The sequence below is a fragment of the Panthera tigris genome, chromosome C1, assembly GCF_018350195.1.
Source record: "Panthera tigris isolate Pti1 chromosome C1, P.tigris_Pti1_mat1.1, whole genome shotgun sequence".
Lineage (NCBI taxonomy): Eukaryota > Metazoa > Chordata > Mammalia > Carnivora > Felidae > Panthera > Panthera tigris.
In genome coordinates this window covers 57154495-57179567 of record NC_056667.1, presented here as the reverse complement: position 1 = coordinate 57179567, position 25073 = coordinate 57154495, and the positions used below count along the sequence as shown (strand labels likewise).

The 25073-nt window shown below is 35.3% G+C and overlaps 1 protein-coding gene across 1 annotated transcript in view; it reads right to left on the bottom strand.

Moving 5' to 3' along the window:
* The window catches only part of LRRC7 (leucine rich repeat containing 7), a 556339-nt gene that overhangs the window by 434866 nt on the left and 96400 nt on the right, over positions 1 to 25073 (bottom strand). Inside the window, exon 2 of the mRNA XM_042996209.1 lies at positions 7928 to 8025. Within this exon, the coding sequence (XP_042852143.1) occupies positions 7928 to 8024 (97 nt within the window). The 5' untranslated portion in view covers position 8025. The remainder of the gene's footprint in view (positions 1 to 7927; positions 8026 to 25073) is intronic.

Sequence of the window (25073 nt, the reverse complement as noted above, 5' to 3'; positions counted from 1 at the left end):
CAAAGCAGATTCCAGGCTCCAAGCTGTCAGCATAGAGCCTGACATGGGGTTCAAACTCATGAACTGTGAGATAATGACCCAAGCAGAAGTCAGACACCCAACCACCTGAGCCATCCACTTTGAGGTACTTTTAAGAAAACCAGGGAATGTGTCAAGTAGATATTCCGATATATGGAGAGAGGCCTGGGTTGGAGGTACCAATCTGTGAGGAATCTGATTATAGTAATAATTGATGCTGTGAGGGTAATTAGGTTGTTCATGGAAAGAGTATTTTTGGAAGAAGAATTCAAACAGTCTTCAGAAATTTTAATATGTAATGGATGGAAATAGCAAGTTGAGCATGCAAAAAAGTAATCAGAGAGATGGACAAAAATCAGAAAAGTATTGTATTATGGTAGTCAAAAAAATTTATTTCAAAAGAGAATCAATAGCATTGATTTGTGCTAAGAAGTTAAATAAAAAGGACATTATAAAATTTTTTCACTGAATTTAGCAAGTGGTAGGCAGAATTCTAAGGTGGCCCCATGGTCATCATAACCCCAAGTTCAGAACACCAAGTTCAAGCCCTATATAATTCCCTCCCCTTGGATACGGGTAGGATCTGTGATTTGTTTATAGCCAATATGTGGGGGATAAGCTTAGGAATGCCCTGGGCTTACACTAATGGGTTAACAAGGCATAAAGAAATACAAAGCCATAAAATGCTTACACTCAAGTTTGGGTAAACCAGATTGGCACCTCATGAATAGGGAGATGCAAAGGTACCAAGAATAGGGAGGTGCAAAGGCACCCCAAAATAGAGAGGAGGTCCAGGGCCTCCAGAAGAGAAAGGGAGGGGCAAAGGCCCAAAATAGGAACGGGCACAAAGGTGCCCAATACATAGGTATATGAAATAAACAAGATTAGATATTCATGGTGGAAGCACCCCTAATTTAGTACTATAGCATAAAGGCTGCTTTCACAGGAGAATAGGGCCAAGTTCGGTAAATTGGCGAATTGGACTATGGACCGCTCCACTGCAGGCAAAGCAGCCCAGAACGGAGATGGTTAACAAAAGAAAAGGTGTCTTGTCAACCCTGAGGTTATTTCCTCTACCTGTCTCATCCCCTAGACTAGCTAAGATAAACAGAGGTACTGCTTCATGCCCCCTGTAAACAACCTTCCTTCCAACTGCCCAGATCCCAGATTTTGTTTTGTATTAACCCAGACCCCTAATCCCAAGTATCTTCAAAACGCTTTTTTGCTCACGTCCACAAGTTAATGTTCACAGATTCATTGTCTCTTTGTGCACGTCCATCGCCATGTTTGTAAGCTTTCTGATCTTAATAAAAATGGGCAAGGACCCTTGTTTGGGGCTCTTGTCTTTTACCAGACATTAGCCATCTCTTGCTTTAATCCTGCATCTACTCTTTTGCTGGCCAAAAGAGAACTTTAGACTTAGAGTCTATGACACCAACAGAATATGGAAAAGGTGACGGTGTAGTTAAGGTCCCAAATCAGTTCACTGTGAATTAAACAAAAGTGAGATTATCTTGGGTGAGCTTGGCTTAATCGGCTGGAAGCCCTTAAAAGATGGATAGGGACTTCCCTGAGGACAGAGTCTCCTTGTTGTCTCAATGAAGTGAGCAGCCATACTGAGAACATATATGTAGCAAGGAACTGTAGGAGGTATCTAACACCTAAAGATGGCTTCCCGCTAGATGCCAGCAAAAAGCAGGGCTTTGGCCATACAACCACAAGGAAACAAATTCTTCCAACAATCTGAGTAAGCTCAGAAATGGCTGTTTCCTCAACTGAGCTCCTGGTAAGATCCTGAAGCAGAGAACCTGGCTAAGCCCACCCTGGACTCCCAACCCACAGACACTGCAAGATAATAAATGATGTTTTAGCCACAAAGTTTGTGTAATCTGTTGCATGGCAATTAAAAACAAATAACAGCAACACAAAGCAATTATTGGTGGTCTGAATGAAAGCTATTTTAGTTGAGTGACTGGGTAGGACCCAGATTGCATGGGTTTGGACGACTGAGTGGGGAATAAGTAAATGGGGTGAGTATAGATGACTCTTTACAGAGGCTTACCTAGGAATAAAACAGAATGTAGTGCTATAGCTGAATGGGGCTGTGGTTTGGCAGACAAATTTATATCTTTGTTTTTTTTAATAGGATGTAAGTTGAGCATATTTCAAAGCCTGTCTTTTACAGGGAGCAATTTATTTTTACTGAAAGTTTGCTTGACTATGCTAGATGTAAAATATCAAGATATAATTCACATGAAATAATTGGTTAAGAGCTATGTCTGGTGACCTAATGTTGGTCTTCACTTGGAAATACTGCAGAAAAGTATAAAATATTATAAAAGAGAGCAGTATGAATTATGCTACTTAGCAAAACCTTCTGTATGCAATATCTCCAAATAAAAGAGGCTTCTCCTTGCATTTAAGGAGTCAATTTCTACTGTTCCTTCCAATTCAAAGGGGAAGCCACATTTAGCTTTCTATGATGGCTTTCTTAGGTGGTAGCTTTCCATGGGAATTGACCCAGCAAGTCTTGGTCAAGATCCCATATGGAATTTGTAGAATAATAAAGAATGATGCTGCTGTGTGAGAAAATTACTACCTAACATGAATTACTATTTAACATGCTGCAAGAATTTCAGATTTATGTCATTTGTTCACAAACTGTTGCTTGCTGTGCATTATTGTTTCTAAAGATAGTGGTGGTAATTTCTATTAATTTCCATTTCTGTGATCAGAAACATGCTTTATTATCTTCACACAGATGCTAAGTTTGAAATAAGAATAATAATAACAAGTGAAGCAAAAGAGAGAAGAAAGAAAAGAAAACTATGTCCCAGGTTCTATACCAAGTACTTAATACAGGCATACCTCAATTTATTGCATGGCACTTGATTGTTTCACAGATAATTGTGTTTTTACAAACTAAAGGTTTGTGGCAACCCAGTGTCGAGCAAGTCTATCTGTATCATTTTTCAAACTGCATTTGTTCACTTCACATCTCTGTCACATTTCAGTTTTCTCACAATATGTCAAACTTTTTCACTACTATTATATTTGTTATGGTGATATCATGTGATCTTTGATGTTGCTATTACAATTGTTTTGGGGAGCCACAAACTATGCTCATGTAAGATGGCAAGTTTAATCAATAAATGTATGTGTTCTGTTTCACCACCTGCCATCTTTCTCCCTCTCCTAAAGCCTCTGTATCTTCTGAGACACAACAATATTGAAATAGGTCAATTAATAACCCTCTTAAGTGTTCAAGTGAAAGGAATAATCACATGTCTCTAATTTTAAATCAAAAGCTAGAGATGATTAAGCTCAGTGAGGACAGTAAGCCAAAAGCCAAGACTCTTGTGCTAGTTAGCCAGGTTGTAAATGCAAAGGAAAAGTTCTTGAAGGAAATTAAATATGCTATTTCGGTGAACACATGAATGGTAAGAAAGCAAAATACCCTTATTGCTAATCTGGATAAAGTTTGCATGGTCTGGATAGATCAAACTAGCCCCAATAGTCCGCTAAACCAAAGCCTAATCCCGAGCAGGGTCCTAACTCTCTTCAATTCTATGAAGGCTGAGAGAGGTGAGGAAGCTGCAGAAGAAAAGTCTGACGCTAGTAGAGATTAGTTCATGAAATTTAAGGAAAGAAACCAACTCTAATAACACAAAAATGAAAGGTGAAGTAATAAGTGCAGATGTAGAAGCTGCAGCAAGTTATCCAGAAAAATCTAGCTACGATAATGAATGAAGATGGCTACACTAAACAACAGATTTTTAATGTGGATAAAACAGCCTTCTATTGTTTGGAGATGTCATCTAGGACTTTCCTAGTTAGAAAGGAAAAATCAGTGCCTGGACAGGCTGACTCTCCTCTTAGGGGACTAGAGCCGCTGGTGACTTTATGTTGAAATCAGTGCTCAATGACCATTCCAAAACTCCTAGGGCCTTTAAGAATTATGCTAAATCATTGGTGCCTGGGTGGCTCAGTGGGTTAAGTGTCCAACTTTGGCTCAGGTCATGATCTCAAACCATGATCTCAAATCATGATCTGGTTTGTGAGTTCCAGCCCTGCATAGGGCTCTGTGCTTATGGGCTCTGTGCTGACAATTTGGAGCCTGGAGCCTGCTTCAGAATCTGTGTCTCCCTCTCTCTCTACCCCTCCCCCACTCATGCCCTGTCTCTCATTCTCAAAGATAAAATAAATAAACACTAATTTTTTTTTAAAAATTAAAAAAAAAGAATTATGCTAAAGCTACTCTGCCTATGCTCTATAAATGGAACAAAGCCTGGATGACAGCACATCTGTTTGTAGCACGGTTTACCAGATATTTTCAGTCCACTGTTGAGACCCACTGATTAGAAAAAAAGATTCCTTTCAAAATATTACTGCTTACTGACAATATATCTGGTCACTGAAGAGCTCTCATGAACATGTACAACAAGATTCATGTTGTCTTCCTGCCTATTAACCTAACCTCCATGCTGCAGTCCATGGACCAAGGAATCATTTAGACTTTCAAATTTTATTATTTAGGAAATACATTTTGTAAGATTATAGCTGCCATATACGGTGATTTCTCTGATGACTCTGGGCAAAGTCAGTTGAAAACTCTGGAAAGAATTCACCATTCTACATTTGTGATTAAGGACATTTGTAATTCATGGGAAGAGGTCAAAATGTCAATATTAACAGAAGTTTGGAAGAAGTTGATTCCAACCTCCTGGATGACTTTGAGGGACTCAAGACTTCAGTGAAGGAAGTGGTTGCAAATGTGGGGGAACTAGCAAGAGAACTAGAATTAGAAGTGGAGCTTGAAGATGTGACTGAATTGCTGCAATCTCATGATCAAACCTTAACAGATAAGTTGTTTCTTATGGATGAGCAAAGAGAGTGGTTTTGTGAGGTGGAAACTACTCCTGGTGAAGATGCTGTGAAGATTGTTAAAATGACAACAAACGATTGAGAATATTGCATAAAGTTAGTTGATAAAGCAGTGGCAGGGTTTGAGAGATTTGACTCCAATTTTGAAAGAAGTTCTACCATAGGTGAAATGGTATCAAACAGCATTACATATTGCAGAGAAATCGTTCGTGAAAAGTAAATCAGTATAGCAAAATGTTTTGTTGTCTCATTTTAAGGAATCACCACAGCAATCCCAACCTTCAGCAACCACCGCCCTCATCAGGCAGCAGGCATCAACACGGAGGAAAGGTTCACCACCAGCAAGAAGATTACAACTCACTGAAAGCTCAGATACAGTTTGCACTTTTTAGCAATAAAGTATTTTTTTTTATTTAGATTGTACATCACTTTGTTAACCATAATGTTATTGCAGACTTGACAGACCACAGTATAGTATAAACATAACTTTTAATATGCACTGGGAAACCAAAAAAATTCATTTGACTCATTTTATGGTGATATTCACTTTATGATATTCCCATTGTCTGGAACTGAACCCACAATATCTCCAAGGTATGCCTGTATAAATACCTTCCTTTAATTCTCAAAACAACACTATAAGGTAGACTCTATCACTATCCTCATTTTTCAGATTAGTAAATGGCATCTTAGATTAAAAAAATAATACCCAGATTCCTGCAGCTGGTCATACTAAGTGTCACATTAGAGAATAAACTCTTCTGTGAGACTCTGAAGTTAATGTATTAATTAATTAATATGATATACTGCTTCCATTCTGAAAAAGAGGATTTCTTAGGGAATTAACACTGTTTCGTAACAAAGCAAGAAGAATTGTTCATTATACTAACAAGGGATAACTAAGACCTCTCTAGAAAAGAATAACATTTTATAAGTTTCTTATTTCTCATTATGTCTTCCCATGTTCAATAACTTAGTCAACCCAACTGAGTTCCTGAGATGATATTTGAAAAATGCCCTGACTGCCACAATCCAATTGATGAGGACTTGCTTGTGAATACAAGCATCAGTTATGTTATATACCTTCCATAAGACAAGAATAAAACTTAACTCTAAAATATGCCTACCTTCATTAGTCTTTTGTATCCATGATGATTTACTATCGTCTGCAGGCAGTCATTTGACTTAGCCTAGTGGTTTTCAAATTTAAGTTGGCATCAGAATGCTCTGCAGGGTTTCTTCTAAACACACAGATTACTGCACCCAACTCTCAGAGGTTTTGATTCAGTAGTTGTGGATCACAGCTCTTAAAATTTGCACTTCTAACAACTTCCCAGATGCTGCTACTGTGTTTGCTCTGGAGAGCATACTTTGAGAACCAAGGGCCCAGATCTGGCTTTAGAAACCCTTTCCTGTAAAGAATCAGGTAAATACTTTTGGCTTTGTGAGCCATCTAATCTCTGTCATAATTACTCAACTTTTCCTGTGTAGTGTGAAAGCAGCCATACACAATACCTAAAGAAACAGAGATGGCTATGTTTCAAAATTTTTTTTTTTTTACAGAAACAAGTGTCAGGCTGGATTTGGTCAATGGACTCAATGGTCAGCCTCTGGCCTAGACTAACTCAGAGTTTTGAAAAAACACTTTATATATGTTAAATAGCAATTCTGAGAGAATCATTGGTAGATTCATTCACAAAACTTTCTTATAAGTTTTAAAATAAAACTTATAGAGAACTAAGCTATTTGTGTTAAACCAGCATACAGGAGAAACCCCAGAGCTTCCCTATGAACTCAATAAAAGAGCAGTACTTTTATGTAAGAGTCTGCTTCTTATAGTTTTAATTTTATCATGCCCAGAATTCAATTTTCATTTTCAAATTTTAGTTTTAATTGGATATTGTTATAGTGTTAAAAGCCATAAATCTATGAAATAAAAGAAAACTAACACTAAAAAAACTAACACTATCCTGAATGACATAGATGATAACCCAATCAGATTGTCTATTAACTTTATAATAAAACAAAATAGAATGAAAACACTCTACCTGCCATGAGTGTGCCCAGTTTTAATTATTCGGTCTTTACTCAGAACTGCATACTCGAAACTAATTTAAAATGCCAATATTATCTAAAAAGTCAATTAAACTACATATGCCAGTGAACCAACCACATTAGCTCTCTCCTTATAAAATGTAAGTTTCTGTAAAAGGAAAAAAAAATCGCATACATTTTGGTCATAATAGGAGTTTTAGTTCCATGAAAGTAATTATATGCAAATAGCAAGAGGAAAGTTAGTATTATTGGTCATCTTATAAACTTAAAATGCAAATATTATGTCAAACGTCTCCAACAATGCTACAGGCTAGAAATATTAAAATAAAGTCTCCATAGACAATTCCATATTCTAATATTTACTAATCTGCAGATGGAGTAAAATGATTTTATGGTAAGATATATGACTTCCTTCTTTCAAAATATTTTCGTAAATTTGGTTGTTTCCTTTTGATCAATGTTTTTGATCAAATGTTTCCTTTTGAGCAATGGTTTTGTTTACCATTAGATATTTATTCTTTAGTCTAATGCAATGGTTTTCAAGGGGTTCTCAGTTTTAAAAAATGTTGAAAGAGTGTTGTGGTCAAATGAAACCGGAAACTATTGATTTGAAACACATTTCAAAAGTTTCTTTTACATCAGGACTCCTCAGAAACATTAATATTCATAGTATGAATATCTAAGAAAGACGTGGTAGACTATGCAGCCTTTTCCAATCTCATTTGAACATGGAATCCAATTATCAGTAGAATATCTTGATGTACAAGAGAAACAGTCAACAGAACAATATTCTTAGTGTCTGAATCAAGGCATCATATAGTCATACGGTTTTAAAAATAAATTCAATTTGATTCAATAAATATTTATTAAGTACTTCTATTATTTGACTAATCACTTAAAAGTTAATCCTTTATTGTAAATACTACTCACCAAACTCTATCTAGCACATAACCCTATTAAACATACTTACACTCTTCTTCAGGCCTCTTCCTGAGTGCTGCACGAACTTCTTTACAAGGACTTCTCTGATATTGTGGGGGATTCCTTCCCCTTATTAGGTTCTCCATCCTATAAAAGAGAATCAAAACTAAATTTAATACCAAAATCTTTATAAATTTTGACTCTCCAAATGGTCTAAATCAAGAGTCAATAATTCAAGTATCTACTAAGGCTTGGTAGACAACATTATTAAGTGTCTGTCAAGGAATGAGACAGTAGGGAGTGGCAGGGACTGTGGCAAGTGGAGAGTGCTTGGCTTTTCTAAGGAGTTCTAAATTTTAAAAAAAATTAAAAAACACCATGTAGACAAAATTCATATACCCACTCTCCAATTACAGGTTGCTATGAACTGAATGCCCCCCATCCCCAAATTTGTGCATTGAAATCCCCTATGTAACTTCTCAGCTACTAGCAATATATGATGCTGACAACTGGAGAATAACAATAAATGAATTAAATGCAAGCTGGATTAGCATATTTTATAGCACATACTTTGTGTTCAGTATTTTTTGGTTTCAGTAAACATAGTTTTGTGCCACCAGTACCTAGTCTACTCATTTTGATAACACTAAAAAACTACTGAGAGTTCAGAATTTGAAAATTCAGAACAAAACCATCTACTATCACTTTGAAAATATAAACATAGTTTCTTAACATCTACAAGATTATTCTAATGGGATATCACTGGTTTTGATAACAGCTGGCCAAAAGCATATATACCATTGAAAACAGCATGGCTATTATGGGCGATAGTGGTGTAGGGTCTCCTAGGGTTAGTGGTGCAGAAGATTATGTTTCTGGTGTCTAGGGGGCAAAATTAGGAGAGGACAATCCCATAAAAGCATTATTTAAAATTATGTAAAATGTGAGATAAATAATCTTTTGTAGTGGGGTAGTAACATAACACTAATTCTATGGGAAATGGTCATTAGTTCTTAAAAACACTTTTCAATATACTTCCTGAAGTTAATCCATTTGTTTGTAGGGGCTTCTGTGTGTGTGTATATGTGTGTCCATGTATGTTCAAATGTACATGCCTGTGTATATAAAGTACAAGAAAATGTTTCTTAGTATGTGATGGTAAGTTGGGCCTTAGTTTCACTTGAAGTTCATTTCAACTGAGAAAAAGAATTACTTCTCTTGAGGTTATAGCAATACAGTGACAGGGAACAAAGCAAAAACCTGAAGGGTTTAAGACATAATTTATTCTAGCACTGTTTATGAGAGGAAAATTAGCTTTCAGGCCTGTCCCTACAGTTTAATCATAAGGATTAGCTGTATAAACTAAATTATATAAAATTTTCTAGTTTCTGACTCTTGAATTAATTCAATGCACAATTTTTATTACATGTTTCAGCAAATATACAAATTACAATTAGATCTAATAATAACTTTAAGTGAACTAATATTATTCACTAGTATTTACAAGCTCAAGACAGTAAAATATAATAAACATAACCTGTACATACAAATGTCTGCATAAAATTGTGATGTGATTTTAGAAACCAATTTTACTCAACTTATTCTGATCAGAATCTATGTAAACCACTCTCTTGGATGGGTTATTATTTTTCCTTTTGTATCTCTGACTACTGAATATGTGAAATTGATTCCATATAATTATGGTGGGTTTTTTTAATTTTTTAATTTTTTTTATTTTTATAGAACAAGTCAGGAAGCACTACTAGGGCTCCAAGAGAGTTTTACTCATATGGTTGCTATTGGACCCAAGAATCTCCAGGTCAATCTCCCCAGGAATCATGGTGACCAAAGCTTGTATTCTGAGAACATTCACAAGCAGATCTGCAGATTATGCAATATTAGCAATGGCTTAAATGTGTGAGCCTAGGTTCTGGGAATCAGACTGCCTAAGTTCAAACTTCCATTTTGTCTATGAAAGGATGATTTTAGAGAAGGATAACCTATTTTGCGCCTTATTTTTTCATCAGTAAATGAGGAACACAAGCCATTTCATAGGACTCTTGTGAGGATTAAATACATGTAAAATAGTTTACATTGTGTCCATCACACTTTGAGGGCTCAACAAATATAGCCATTATTTATCCTAACTATCCCAAGTAAAAATTAAATCATATACTAAAATTTTAAATCTCTAGTATGTTAAGAAAACTATGAAAACTGGCCTTTATTTAACAAAGAAAAAGAGCAGATGGCAATGTTGAGGAAAAAAGAAATTCTGGCTAAATAAATGTTTTGATTATTAGCAAAACACAAAACATCCATGCATATGAATTGCCAATTTTCAGAAACAAAGAACTTAATAAAATATACTTCATTTTATTTAGTAAGATTTAAGATTTACTATATGATAATCTTTCAAGGATACTAAGATGGATAAAAGTGAGTTGCTATTCCCATAAATTAACTAAAGTGCTACATAATGTATTCTTAGAGAATTTATAAGATATTTCAGAATTGTACAGTGCCCTTTGACCTTAGCAACAAGTGAATTTATCTTATAATGTATTACCATTTATCATTTATTCCATTTTGTCTTTACAACAACCTCCTGAAAGGTTATTTTATAATGAGGAAACTAAGGCTTAGAAATGTTCAGTAACCTGTTCATGGCCACACGTTAAGTAAAGGTTCAACTGAGATTTAATCAAGATTCTCTGACTTTTTATCTTTTTCTACTTGTTTCCTAATCCATTATTTCCACGAGTCTATGATTATTCATTATAATTCCACTAGGAAACTGATACTTGAGATTCTACTGTGTAATGAATAATTAGTGGCAACGTTCTTCTTAAACACAGCAATATTTACATTAATCTATGCCTGTATATAAATAGTATACATATTAGATATTTATATAAATATAACACTACACAAGTATATGTATACATATATATTTGTATATAAGTTTATTTGCTAATTACATGTTCATTTTTGATCATTTAGCTATTTTCACTGAAATGTTCCTTTCTATCAGTGACTATTTATTTAATTACTTAATTTTTTTAATGCTTATTACTGATTTTTGAGAGAGACAGACAGACAGACAGAGTGTGAGCAGGAGAGGGGCAGAGAGAGAGAGGGAGACACAGATCTGAAGCAGGCTCCAGGCTCTGAGCTGTCAGCACAGAGCCCGACGAGGGGCTCAAACTCATCACATTTTAAGTTTTTGATAACCACCAAAAAGATAACTGGAGCCAAGAAATTCATTATAAATGATATATACAACACACTAATAGATGAAAAAAATTGTAAAAAGCATTGAAAGTTAATTTTTTCTCTGGAATGCCAAATGTTATGCCCAGTAGAGAACACAATTTGAATTAAGTTAAAATTTTACAGAGCAATATTCATGTCCAAACTATTACATAACTGTGAGACTTCCATCTTCCTGAGATTACACTCTTGGTTACATGAACTCTTCCACTGGTGTCATCTATGATCTACAGTTTGCATTAAATGGTCAGACAAAAAGACCAAAAATGAAGCTTTGGAGCACAGCCAGGACACAGCAAAGGAGCTTTTCTTGCTACTTTCAAACTTGGCAAGCCGCCAGTGGGAGTGTGTTAACAGTGCCAGCAAGGAGAGATTAAGTGTGATGACCACAGGCAAGACAGATGCTCTAACAACTCATTGAAGAGCTCTGAAAAGTGCAGCCTACATGTCAACTGCTGGGAAGAAATTGAGACAGCCACATTAATATTAAAGAGTGTGAAAAAGCAATCAGAGATTATGAGCAAAGGTGTCTACAGCTCTCTTGGTGTGTACCCCAAATTTAGGTCACAAAATCACCTGAGGAGCTTTAAACAAGTACACATTCCCCCATTCCCACTACTAAAGATTTTCATTCAGTAGGCAGGGATCAGGTCCAAGTAGATGTATTTTTTTAACATGAATCAAATACTTCTAAAGTAGCCTTACACTGATCCCAAAACTGGCTTTTGGGAAACCCTATAAATAAAAAATATACACTTGGGAGATACAGGGGAGGGAAGTTCAGTGAAGTCATTCCAGGATATAGCCATTTGCTGATACAAAGGTGAAAAGACTGCAGTTAGGACAGGTACTATCAAAAATGAAAAGATTAGCCCAAGAGATATTGTCAAAGGCTTGCCAAGATCTCTGGTAGTCCACCAGATGAACCAGGAGGCTGCCCACTGATAAGGCTGATAATCTCAACAGTGAAATGATTTCCTCCAATAAGGTTTGGCAGACTCAGCTGGAACACAGAACAAGTTTGGATTAATTTAGAATTGTGGGTTGGATTGGGAGTATGACTAGTTGAAAAAGGAAGTGAAACTTGGGTATAAATATGGTTGAAATGAATTTGTACTGGATGGAGGAAGATGAGGGAGAACGACTGAGTCACTGGAAGACAAAGGTGTTTGGTTAAGAGAAGAGAACCGTTAGATGTAAGTATTTCCAAAATGTCCATTATGTGTCAGGTGCTATGTTAGGTTCTTTATATATGCATTATCTATGTCATCCTTATTTTATTCATGGTTAACCTGAATTTCAGACATGTTAAGTAACTTGCTTAGCATCATACAGTAAGTGCAACATTCAGGATTTAAATCTAGATATGTCTGACTCAAGAGCCCAGGCTATTAGCTACTATGTGAACTGTGCAATAGAAATTTCTGTGATGATGGAAATGTTCAATATCTGTGCTGAGACAGTAGCTGCTAGCCATATTCAATTATTGAGCACTGAATATGTGGCTAGTGTGACTGAGGAACTGAATTTGTGATTTGTGAAATTTTATTGAATTTAATTTATTTAAATTTCAATTTCAATAGCCACATGTGACTACTGTAGTAGATAGCACAACAGGCCTAGAAGTCCCCGTTTAGCACATGACTGGTAAAAATACAATTCTCCACTGAAGAATTCTGAATTAGTCAATAAGAGGGAAGTAAAATCTTTTTTTTTAATGTTTATTTATTTTTGAGAGAGAGTGGGGGAGGGGCAGAGAGAGAGGGAGACGCAGAATCCAAAGCAGGCTCCAGGCTCTGAGCTGTTAGCACAGAGCCCAATGTGGGGCTTGAACTCACGAACTGTGAGATCATGACCTGAGCTGAAGTCGGATCCTTAACCAACTGAGCCACCCGGGTGCCCCTGATAGGGAAGTAAATTCTTGGACAAGTATTCCACATGAAGGTCTTTAGAGACAAATGAACAACTGAACTCTTCTTCAACCTAGAATTGGTTCACAGTGACCTCTTAGGAGCCTCTTGGCAGAAACACACTTTTTCAGGGCACCTGGGTGGCTCAGTTGGTTGAGCGTCTGACTGTTGATTTTGGCTTAGATCATGATCTCACAGTTCATGAGATTGAGCCCTGAGTGGAACTCCACACTGACAGCACAGCCTGCTTGGGATTCTCTCTCTCTCTCCCCTCTTTCTCTCTGCCCCTCCCCCATTCATACGAGCTCTCTCTCTCTCTCTCAAAATAAATAAATAAACATTAAACAAAACGCTTTTTCATGCAACTATGGTTTTCAACTATGAACTCTGCCTGTAGTACACCTAAGTGCCTTCAATATGCACTTAAAACTCATTCCTATCTCTGGGCCTCTACATATAATGCTAAATGAGTTCTTCTAATCTATCTGAATAATGCTTTTTTTTAATGTTTATTTATTTATTTTGAGAGAAAGAAAGAAAGAGTGTGTGTGAGAGAGAGTGCGTGCATGCAGGGGAGGGGCAGAGAGAAAGGGAGAGAAAGAATCCAAGTGGTCTGATGTGGGGCTCAATCTCATGACCATAAGATCATGACCTGAGTTGAAATCAAATGTTGAATGCTTAACCAACTGAGCCACCCAGGCGGCCCTATCTGAAGAATTCTTAATCATCCTTCTAGTCTTCATTATAATATCAGTTTTTGAGATAATAAGGGATCACTTTGACACCTTAATCTAATGAGATCCCAAAATATGGTTCCATCCTACAGCCTGAAGTTTTCCATCATAACAGTTATCACAAATTGCAATTATATATTAGTCTTCCAAAACTTTTATTTAATGTCTGCTTTCCTCTTGGAGTATAAGCCCCATGAAGGCAGAGACAATGTTGATTTTATTTTCCACCTTACTGGTGGAGTGAAGAAATGGGCATGGTGTTTGGCATTCATGGATTATTTTCTGCTTGAATGAATGAATAAACCTGCCTTTCCTAATCCTTCCATGAGGGAAATTGTATGCTCTGGGATCACTGGGTATGACCCAGGTAGTTAAACTAGTGAGTGACCTTCTAAATATTGCTATTGTTCCCTTATCCCCAACCTATGTGCTTCCCCTCAGTCATTCAACAGCACCTCCTAACACTTTCTTACTAGGCCATCACCTTGCACTCAACTGCCTCTCAGCACTGCACTCTCCACCAGCTGCCAAGGCTACGAGACATCAGAGAGCAGGTGGGACAATCCTGGATTCCCTTTGTTGCAGGGCTTAGGAATGAGAGGTGATGAGGGAGCTGCTCTCCTTAGTGTGATGCTGCTCTGTGGGAACTTTCACCGGCAGAACTGGGTGCCCCAACTGGTGTGTGTGTTGGGAGAGTGATTTAATCATGACATAAAGGAAATGGATTAAAAAGTAAAATCAACTTGTTTTGCTTACAAGATACCAAATATACTGAGGCTAATTTTTCCCTTCTCACTGAGCTTATTACTATATTTGCTGCTTTGTGAACACACCTCAAACTGGAGAAATATAGTGCTTAGTGGGTTTATTTGATGAATAGACAATTTAGATAAAGCCCTTAAATGAAGTTCAGCACACAAGCAATGAATTGAGTATTTGCAAGTCTCTTTGTTTGTGCTCTGTAGGCTCCCTAGGACTCCTGAAGGAATTTTTTAAATCAGTTAAGTAGATATAAAATAAATTATAAAGAGTAAATATCCTTGACTTGGTTTCTAAAACAGTAAACGTTTCAAGTATGTCTTAATAATTATTTTTAATTAAATAACCTTGAACAAATGCAGACATTTAAAAAAATCAGACTTTCCATTGAGCTTTTATTTAATTTGATTATAAGCAGAATTAGACACAATAAACTACATACCTATGAACACAACCCCTTATATTTAAAATAGCAATCAATATGAGTAGGAAGCTCAGTAAGATATATAGTAAAATATGGTAGCATTTGTTGCCTTCAAATTTAACAGTCATATACAAGGAGCATTTCTGTTAGAGTACAGAGCTATATATATGATATTGACTACAATCAGAAAATTTACCCAATAATTTTGTGGTAAAGAGCATACTACCTTTTAACTCATCAGAGTCCAAAGATTAAAATATATATCATGTGACAAAAGTCAAACATCTTTTTCTTTCCACAGGCACTCCATCTTCCATGGTATTCTTTAGCACAGTGCCTAGACTACAGTAAATACTCCATAAATACTTAACAAAAGATTGAATAAATAAATGGATGAATGAAGTCTGCTCCTTCCTAGCAGGAACATTTGGAAGATTCTTCTTTTCCATTACAAATTTTACCCATACCTTGAGTTCAATAACAGCCTCTCAGCACTGCACTCCCCACCAGCTGCCAAGGCTACACGACATCAGAGAGCAGGTTGGACAATCCTGGATTCCCTTCGTTGCAGGGCTTAGGAATGGTAGGTGATGAGGGAGCTGCTCTCCTTAGCATGATGTTGCTCTGTGGGAACTTTCGCCAGCAGAACCAGGTGTCATCCCTGAAGGCCTATTTTTCAGTCCCAGTTCCACTCAGAAACAAATCCAACCACTTCAAATATATTCAGTGCTTGCCTTCTGAATTTTCCATATTAGATCTATTAAACGTTGGAAGAGTAACCAGCAATTTTCAAGTTAGTGTTAGTCTCCATTTCAGTTTTTGTGCCCTTTACTCATATAGATTCTGAATTATTTGAGAGCTTTGATATAGTGCACTGCGGTTGTTAAAATGTTTCCCCATAACTTATTTCATTTCATTTTCATGACAATTCTGAAATAGATATTGGTATGTCACTATTTTATAGATGAGACAATTGGAAGTCTGAGCTACTAAGTGACACAGAAAGGCCAGAGTTAGGACTTGAACTCTGTTCCTTTGACTTCTAAAAATCCCTCTTCACTTCACATGCCACCATGCATACACAATATTTATTCTTTTCTTTTTGCTATGGTCTTGTATGGAAGATTTTTACGAAGTGAGTCATAGATATTCAAAAATCTTAAAATATTGAATATTTACAAATAATTGTCACTTTAATTTATTCTTCTGTATGGCTGAGCACTCAACAAAAATATTCATAGTAAACTAAAATAAATACAAATAATAGGGATTAAAAAATTAAACTGTGCTTAAGCATGCATATGGAAGAAGCAAGGATAAGATTTCTATTATTTTTGGAAATAATGATTAGTAGTTTGTCCTGCCCAAAGGAATAAAAGAATTAGGGAGCAGCATGCTGTGACTATCCAACCTCACCGAGTTCTAAAGCCAAGTGACCCCAAGTGAAGCCAAGTTTCAGAATTCCTTAATTGGCTTAGAATTCAAGAAAAAAAGGGAAAAAGTTGAAGAAGCAATGAAAGTGCTCTTGCTTTATCACTGAACTGCTGTTTTCTTGTGAGTGAAGTTCAGCCCAAGTTCAGCACAGTGAACCAAACCCCAGAATAAAACTATGCATGCACCTTGAGCAAACAATAGCCATTAAAAAGTCTCGAATGTTTATAAAGATCCAATTTGAACTGCAAATGACATAGCAAAGATAATCAATACCCAATTATCTCAGCCAAATGTGTTGAGATGATACTTAATAAGGACAAACTGAAGTTAAAGAGCAAGATTATTGTGAAAAGAAATCACTTCTTAACTACACTTAAACTGCTTGAAAAGAGATTGAAATGCTTAACAGAACAGAAAGAGACAACACACTTTTGAGTTGGGAAAGTATCACATGTCTGAGTTCTAGGGCCAGTGATGATTTACCAAAACTGCAGGGATCATCAATAGTTTCAAAGAGTAGAAGCTTGTTTTTACATGGCCATTTAAGGGATGAAAAATCTACAGTATATTGTTTTTACCTTTTGTAAACCACAAATCAGACCTGAAAAGTGGATGGTTACATATAGTTTACTTTATAGAGGTTACAGCAGACAATTGTCCCATAAAAATCTATGAAATTAATGGGAAGGACATGTGTTAGCAATGGGAAAAAAAGTCAAGCTCCTCATAAATTCAGGAAAGCACACTATTGACAAAATTCTAAACTGATTTACTTCTTTCCTATATAAGAAAAACTATTTTTGTTTTTTACCCATACACAAAATAATATTGTATCAGAAGTCTGTTATCTATATGAAGGTACTTTATTGACAAATTCAGTTGGTACAAGGTGTAGCAAGCTTCCCTTATGAAAGTCCTTACATAAATTAATAGTTACATGCAAGATTTAAGAACATATTCATTGCAAAAATTACAAAAGGATAATCAATTAAGTTCACTAAACTCAGAGTTATTGAAAAAAATTCCTTAAAATTATACAAATGAAGTGGCTAAATTAACAGAGACTTTCACCTACAAAAATGAATGACATTCACAGGATGACAAAAATGTGAAGAAGGCATAATAAAAAATAAAATCAATACATCCAAACCACTCTCAAGAGCAAAGACAGAGAGCTGGCAATGAGGAAGAAATATATCCATTAAAAAAAAGGTAAGAATTCATAAAGTAGTCCTAATGTTGAATCAACATAATTATGCAAAGAAAAAGATTCTAAAAGGTACTGAAAATAATGCTAGGTTCTTCAGTAATATTACCACTCAGATTATGATAACATTACAAATTATATATGAATTATCCATCATTCTTAAAATTTAATAGCATATGGCAATTATTTCTTTAAAAAATTGTATTTTGAATAAGTTGAAAACCAGAAATATAATTAAATTACCTGCCATCTAGAAATTATTACAATTTAATACATTTATAAGCCTTGGGGTGCCTGGGTGACTCAGTTGGTTGAGCACCTGAATTTGGCTCAGGTCATGATCTCACAGTTTGTGGGTTTGAGCCCCACATCGGGATCTGTGCTGACAGCTCAGAGCTTGGAGCCTGCTTTGGATTCTGTGGTCTCCTTCATTCTCTGCCCCTCCCCCACTTGTGTGCATGCTCTCTCTCTCTCTCTCTCAAAAATAAATAAATAAACATTAAGAAAATTTAAAAATACATTTATAAGCCTAAGTTTGATTCCTTTTCCACATTCTTTTCTTTCCACCCATCCTTTGACTTTAAAGAAGAGAAAGACACCTGAGTCAACATTTATGAAAGGAGAATACTAATGCCACCAGAATACAGAATCATCTCTCTTTTGAAAAGCCTTCTATGATTTTGCCCACTGCCCCAACTATCTTCTGTCTCTGTCCTATTAAGGGTCCTATGCATATATCTTATCACCCCAGCCTCCACTAACAATCCTTGAGGGCAGAATTGTCTCCTCTGTGAGGATCTAGCACAATTCATAGACTACAATGGAAATTAAATATTCCTTTCTAAGTGATTAAATGAATAAACGGTGTTAGAAATAAATGTATGTCCTCTACAGTTCTAATGTGATGTATGGTTATACAACATTTTCATATATTTATTTATTCCTTATAAAGAGACTGCGAACTTAGTATTTTACAGATGAAGAAACTGAGACTCATTTACCCAAGGTCAGCACAAAGCCAGACTCATGTCCATATTTTTGGATTCCTGCTGATCTTCCCACCTCGGCACAGCTGCCTAAATGAAGGAACAGCTCTGCTCCTTTTAAGATGATTCCACTTTCACTAGGAGCCTTCTTAAGTCTCAGACGGGGGATTACTATCACATAGGGTAGTTGTTCAGATGCAGAAAACAATGTGTATGAAAGTTCTGTATTTATTTTGCAAGAAAAGAATGTATTCCTTTCTCAAAGTGAAATGGGGAGAGTTGGCAAATATGAATAAATATTATTCTTCTCAAAATGTGCATAAATATCTAACTATATAGTATAATATATAAATAGAATATCATCAGTCTTTGCAATGTAGGGATGTGAAGACCATGTTCTTCCCTGTAGTTCTCTGTCTTCAGCCTGTTCTTCTGCATCCTGTTCCTGATGAATCTCTTTTAGTCACAGAAAAGGCCCACAGGTCAATGGTTCACGGTCACTACACTGAGGTTTTTTTGAATGTTAGGACAATGTTCTAGTAATTTCTCTAAAATTGTTGCATATGGTGCAGAGTCACAGAAGATATTCATAATGTTCTTCAAATAAATGAACTGTTATGATTAATCAAGTGAGTACTGTTTGATGGCTATAATTCTTACTAACGACAAAAGCAGATGACATCATAATCAGAAACATATTTAAAATTTCTAGGATATTTTAAAGCATAAACACTTTCAATCTTTTATGGAATATGGAATATGTGGTATGTTTTACTAAGAAAGAGAAGTCAAGATGATTCATCTAGGAAGATAGATTTCTGGGAAAAACCCAATTAAGTTCCTATTTGAGGCTGAGTACCCGAACAGCCTGAACTACTCAGATGGACATCACATAATTATTTGCTATTTCTAGGAGCATTTAAAAAATCTTTCTGCTTTTTCTAAAAATTTATGGATCAAAGGAAGGATCATGTCACATGTTGCATGGTATTTTACCTCAGAACCTCTCACCTGGCATTTCTTGTCACAATGTCTTCCCATTACCCTGCCAGAGGGATTTGCCTTTTTGTTTGTTTCCTTTTGCTTATCTTCTATTGCCTACTGTTGTACATATGTAAATACATTATTATCCATTAAAAGAATATTAGAGCAAACATTCACAGGGTCTGTGGTACAACCCTTGCTTCCCTATGGTCTATTTTCAATTTGGCACCCAAGGAGTCTTTTTGAATCAGGAGTCAGATCTTGCACTGCACTGTTCCCAGCACTCTGAGGACTCAGATTTTACTCACATGAAAAGCCAAAGTCCTTAAGATGGCCTGTGGGGCCCTTTGTTATGGTGCCTCTCCTCATACCCCTTTCTCTCCCTCTTAGTCAATCCAATTGAGCATATACACTATGCTCCTGCCTTAGGCCCTTACTCTGGCAGTGTCCTCTGTGCGGAATCCCTTCACTTTGTCAATTCTTTATTCAGAGGTTACATTATTTCAATGATGTCTATCCTAACAACCACATTTAATACCATACTTTGAGCAACTCTCCCAATATTTCACTCATGCACCAATACTTCTGATCACTCTTGCCCTGCTGTGCTTTTCCTTTACCCTAGTGCTTATCAACTCGCAACATAATCTTTTAATCTACTTATTGGTAAAATTAATTGCTTATTGACTGTAAAGTCCATGTGTGCTTTGAAAAGAATGTATATTATCATTATCCAAGCATTGATGATTTTTGTTTTTGCTTACATATATTAATTAGTGAGAAATATATGACTACTTTCCCTGTATGCCTGGTGAATTTGTCTATTTCTCCTTGTACTTCTGTCATTTTTTTTTTTGTTTTATACAATTTGAGTCTATATTACTGAGTATATAGAAGCTATAACTATAATATCCTGAAGAATTAAATCTTCTGTCATTTTGTAGTGATCTTAAGATCTAATAAGGCTATTTACCTTACAATCTAATTATCTGATAATACAGTTGCAAGAACTCTCATGGATAGCAATTGCCTGGAATATCACTTTCCATACTTTTGGATTAAAATTTTTTGGGTCTTTATAAGTAAGTTCTATTTCTTGGAAAGAAAATATTGTGTATTTTAAGTCTAGCTTTTTACAAATTCATTTTGAAATCAGAATGTTATATTTGCATTTATCTGATCTTACTGAAAATAATTTGGATTTATTCCTGCAGCTTTATTTTGTGCTTTCTATTTATACAGATTGTCTATTTTCTTCTTTCAAATTGAGGGTTTTTTTTTTCTATTTTCATTTTATTTTTGTCTTCTCATTTGGAAATTATGACCTCTATGTATTTAATTCATGTATTTAATATTGGTTTCATTATTCTTTTCCATCTCAGACATTCTCCCTTTGATAAGAATCCTTCTTCCTGAAGTTCATCCCTTAAAATTGCCTTTGAAGTGAGTCAGGAGATTTTAAACTTCTTGGTTGCTCATCTGAAAATGTCTACATTTTGTACCTCTTCTTAAGATAAAGAATCTCTACAAGATAAAGAATTAAATGTGGCAGACAGCTTAGAGCTCATTGAAGGTGTTATTTCCAACTTACAGCCCCAGTGTTGCTGTAAAGAATTCCGGTATGATTTACTACTCTTCTTTGGGAGTTAACCTTTCTTTCCTGTCTAGCTGATTTTAAGATCTTTCCATTGTCTTTTCTGTTTTTCAGTTTCACTATGACATTGTCTATTTATAAATTTCTTTTTATATTGGCTTTGCTTTTTGATTTGAGATCTATTGTCTTTTAGCAATTCTGAAAAGTTATTCATTGTACCTTTGATTATTGCTTGTTCTTGTTTTTTCTCTTTTTATAACTTTAAATGGAATTTAGGCCTTTGCACTCTATCTTAAATGTCTCTTAACATCTTGTGTTGGAAATTCTCTCTTTGCCCCACTTCATCCACTCTGCTCTGCATCCTGGGACACTAACCTCTATGTCATATATCAATAAAGTCCCCCTGCCTTTGACATCCAGGTGTGTTTGACCAGTGAAAGGTATCATCAGGAAACTAAGTGTGAGAGAAGAGAGGCAGGGGTACTTATTTTCTCTGTAGCATTCTTCTACCAAAGTTTGCAGTTCCTTTCAGAAGATGCATTGCTATAGCTACAAAGACAGCTCTCTTAAGTTTCTCAAAATCTGTCTTTTTCCAAGCTATTTTAGACACAGGTGTGAAAATGGCTCTTTGCTGTTGTTAGCCCCAGAATGCTTCATCATACATTGTTGATTTCTTTAGTTCTGCCAATTGTGATTTTATAAATCCACGTGATTATAGACTCCTCTTCTTTTCTCACATTTTCATTTCTTATTTCTTAAAACACATAAATTTAAGATAATTCTAATGTCTGAAAACTTTGTGATCTGATGATTTTGGTTCTTGTTTCTGCTGATACTGATTTATAGTGCCATGCTTCCTATAGTTTCTGGTTTCTTTATGCATTTTGTGACATTATAAGATGAGCTCATTTTTCTTGGAAATTTTATCTTTGAGGATTCTTTGAGGTCCTGATTGGAGTGTGTTTAGTCCAGAGAATATCTAAGATTTACTTCCTGACTGCCTGGCCATTTCCAGCCACTAAAACAAGAGCTCATGTTTCCTACAGTTTAGCAGATGGCCTTAGGGTAAGTCTAGTTTCAATTCTTACCTATCTTCCATGGTCTTCTCCTTGATTTAGCTTTTAGCTACTTCCTTATTTTCTAGCCAGCTCAGCAATTCATTTAAAGAAATGTAGTTTATATTTCATCCAGATTTTTAAATTGCTTTCATGGGAAGTTTCTTTCAGGGTATGCAGTACTTCATGCAGACAATAACAGAAGTAACATTTTTTTTTTTTTTTTTTACAAAACAAACATATTCAATTACCATGATATATTTTGCTAAGGTGAAAACAAATTAATAGGAATTACTTAAAATATTACCACTGTATTCAAGATATGAGGAAATTGAGCCTTAGAAATGCTAAATATGTAAGCTATAGGATATGACACAGATAGGAAGTAGGAAAGAGAGGATTCAAATTCACATTTCTCTAATTTCAAAATCTCTATGTTATAAGACCTCTGTTAACCCTGGCTTCCTTGCATTGTATCAGAATAATATTGCTAAGAATATGAATAATTACTTTGAGATCAAGTAAGAGCCATTCAATTCTCATGGTACTAGTATAAAAGTGATGAGTTAAAAACAGCTGCTACAAGGTGCACCAGAGAATATTAGCAAACTAGTATACAGATTTTTTTAACCAATGGATTTCCATCATTTACAATATTAATAAATCAATAAATATTTTTACTTGGTGAAAAACAGGAAATAAATGAACCTGCAAGATAGCATGATAAAAATCCAAAATTATTCCTAGACAAAAATTTTAAATAGAAAAAAATTAATCTGCATTAGCCCTCAAATATCTTTTTGTTCATTTCTCTCATTTCCCGTGCTTTCTCAGCTTTCTCCCAGTCTCTGCAGATCTGGGTAAGTCAATAACGTTTTATGGTGGATTCAATCAATATTGCCCCTTAGAATATTTTATAAAGGAAAGATGTATCAGGCAAAAGAATATGTATGCATTTTACTTATGGTGGTTTAGAAACAGCACCTGGATGAAGGGGATCCTTGGGAATCTTTATAGTACTTTTCAAATTGGACAATATAGATATTGTCTATATTGTTTCCACATATGGTTCTATGTGTCATTCTGAAGTAATTCTACCTATAAGAATTTTCTTGAAGCACTGATAATTCTTTACATAAAGTCATCTATGCAAAAGATAGTGCCATTAAGAATCCAAGAGATTGGGGCCACCTGGGTGGCTCCACTAGTTAAGCATCTGACTCTTGATATTGGCTGGGTCATGATCGCACAGTTCAGAAGATCAAGCCCCATGTCAGGCTCTGCTCTGGCAGCCAGGAGTCTGCTTTGTGATTCTCTCTCTCCCTCTCTGCCCCACCTCCACTTGTGTGCTCTCTTTCTCTCTTGCTCTCAAAATAAATAAGTAAACATTAAAATAAAGAATCCAAGAAATTATTGTTTTAAACAAATAATAATAACGTTTTTGACTAGTCATTATACTTTACAAATATTATTATGTTTGGTCCTTCACATTAATCATATAGTAATAATATCTCGGGAACATTTATCACTACTATTAGGAAACACACAACTGTGAGTGAGAAATTAGGTCACGTGAATTTGGGTCAGTAAACAGTATCTCTCTCACATGCAGACAGACTCACAATGCAAGTATCTAATTTTGTGTCTATAATTGACTGTGGCTTTTTATACCTTAACAAACAACTATGATTTTGGTTCTAATCAAATATTTTTGTCTTCCTTTTTCCTTTTCTTTTTCTTTCTCTTTCTTTCTTTCATTTTTTAATAATTATGATGTAGTAAAGGATTATAGTAATTTCTTTATACTTTCCATTATATTGTCACTCTAATTTATTTCTACTATAATTAACATCATAGATATTTATCAGCATATAATCAATCTTTAGGTTCTAAAAGTTCTGTTCAATGAAAAAGTTCTTTTGAAACTCTACTTTTTGTTTTGAGAGAAATGTTTGTATTACAAGTTACGTTAAATAACATGAAAAGTCTTGTTAGGAAACTAAAGCCAGAAGTGGATGACTTCACATTTTTTAACAAATATTCTTTCCTATTTATCAATTACCATATATTAAATAAACTAAATGTCATTCTTTCAAATGTTACACAGCAACATTTTTTTTATGTTTTAATTAGAAAATCACTAACATGTTCAGAAGAGATGCATTATTCTATACATAGATCTTTAATTAGTCCTCTTGATATTTACTGCCTCTCTTTTTCTCTGTTCTGTTTTCCTAGATTAGTGGTTCCCAAATTTTGGACTGTGGATGTCAAAAGCTTCACTAGGGAAATGAGAATAATAAGCAAAGTTTTGAACTCTGCATTGAGCAACGTTTTGGTGTTGAGATGTTCTTTTTCATATGATGGTGGTGATGATAAATGGTAAATTTATCATTATTATTCTAATAAAATGTCCAAACTATTAAAAAAAATACCCCTGCTTTGCGAAATTCCAGTGGCAAGGGACCAGTGAATTGCATGATCTTGGAGAGGATCTTTTGGGAAAACATGGCATTCTTGACCAGCATGATAAGTTGGAGATTGGTAATACTCTAGCTTAAGGAAAAATAATACCAAAAAGCAAAAGGAAAACTTTACCTCTGTTCCTAGCACATGGTAAGCATTCAAAAAATAGCACCAGAGACCATGTCTAATGAATGAAGGTACAATTGTAAATATAGGTGGATATATTTGAATGTGTTGCCCAGTCAGAAGTGTTGCACACTGAACTGATTTTGAGGGCTATGTGCCTGGCAGCACCATAATGATAAGCATATAATATGCACAAGTGAATAAGGAAACAAACACTAAAAGCCAATATACGGCAGAAAAGCT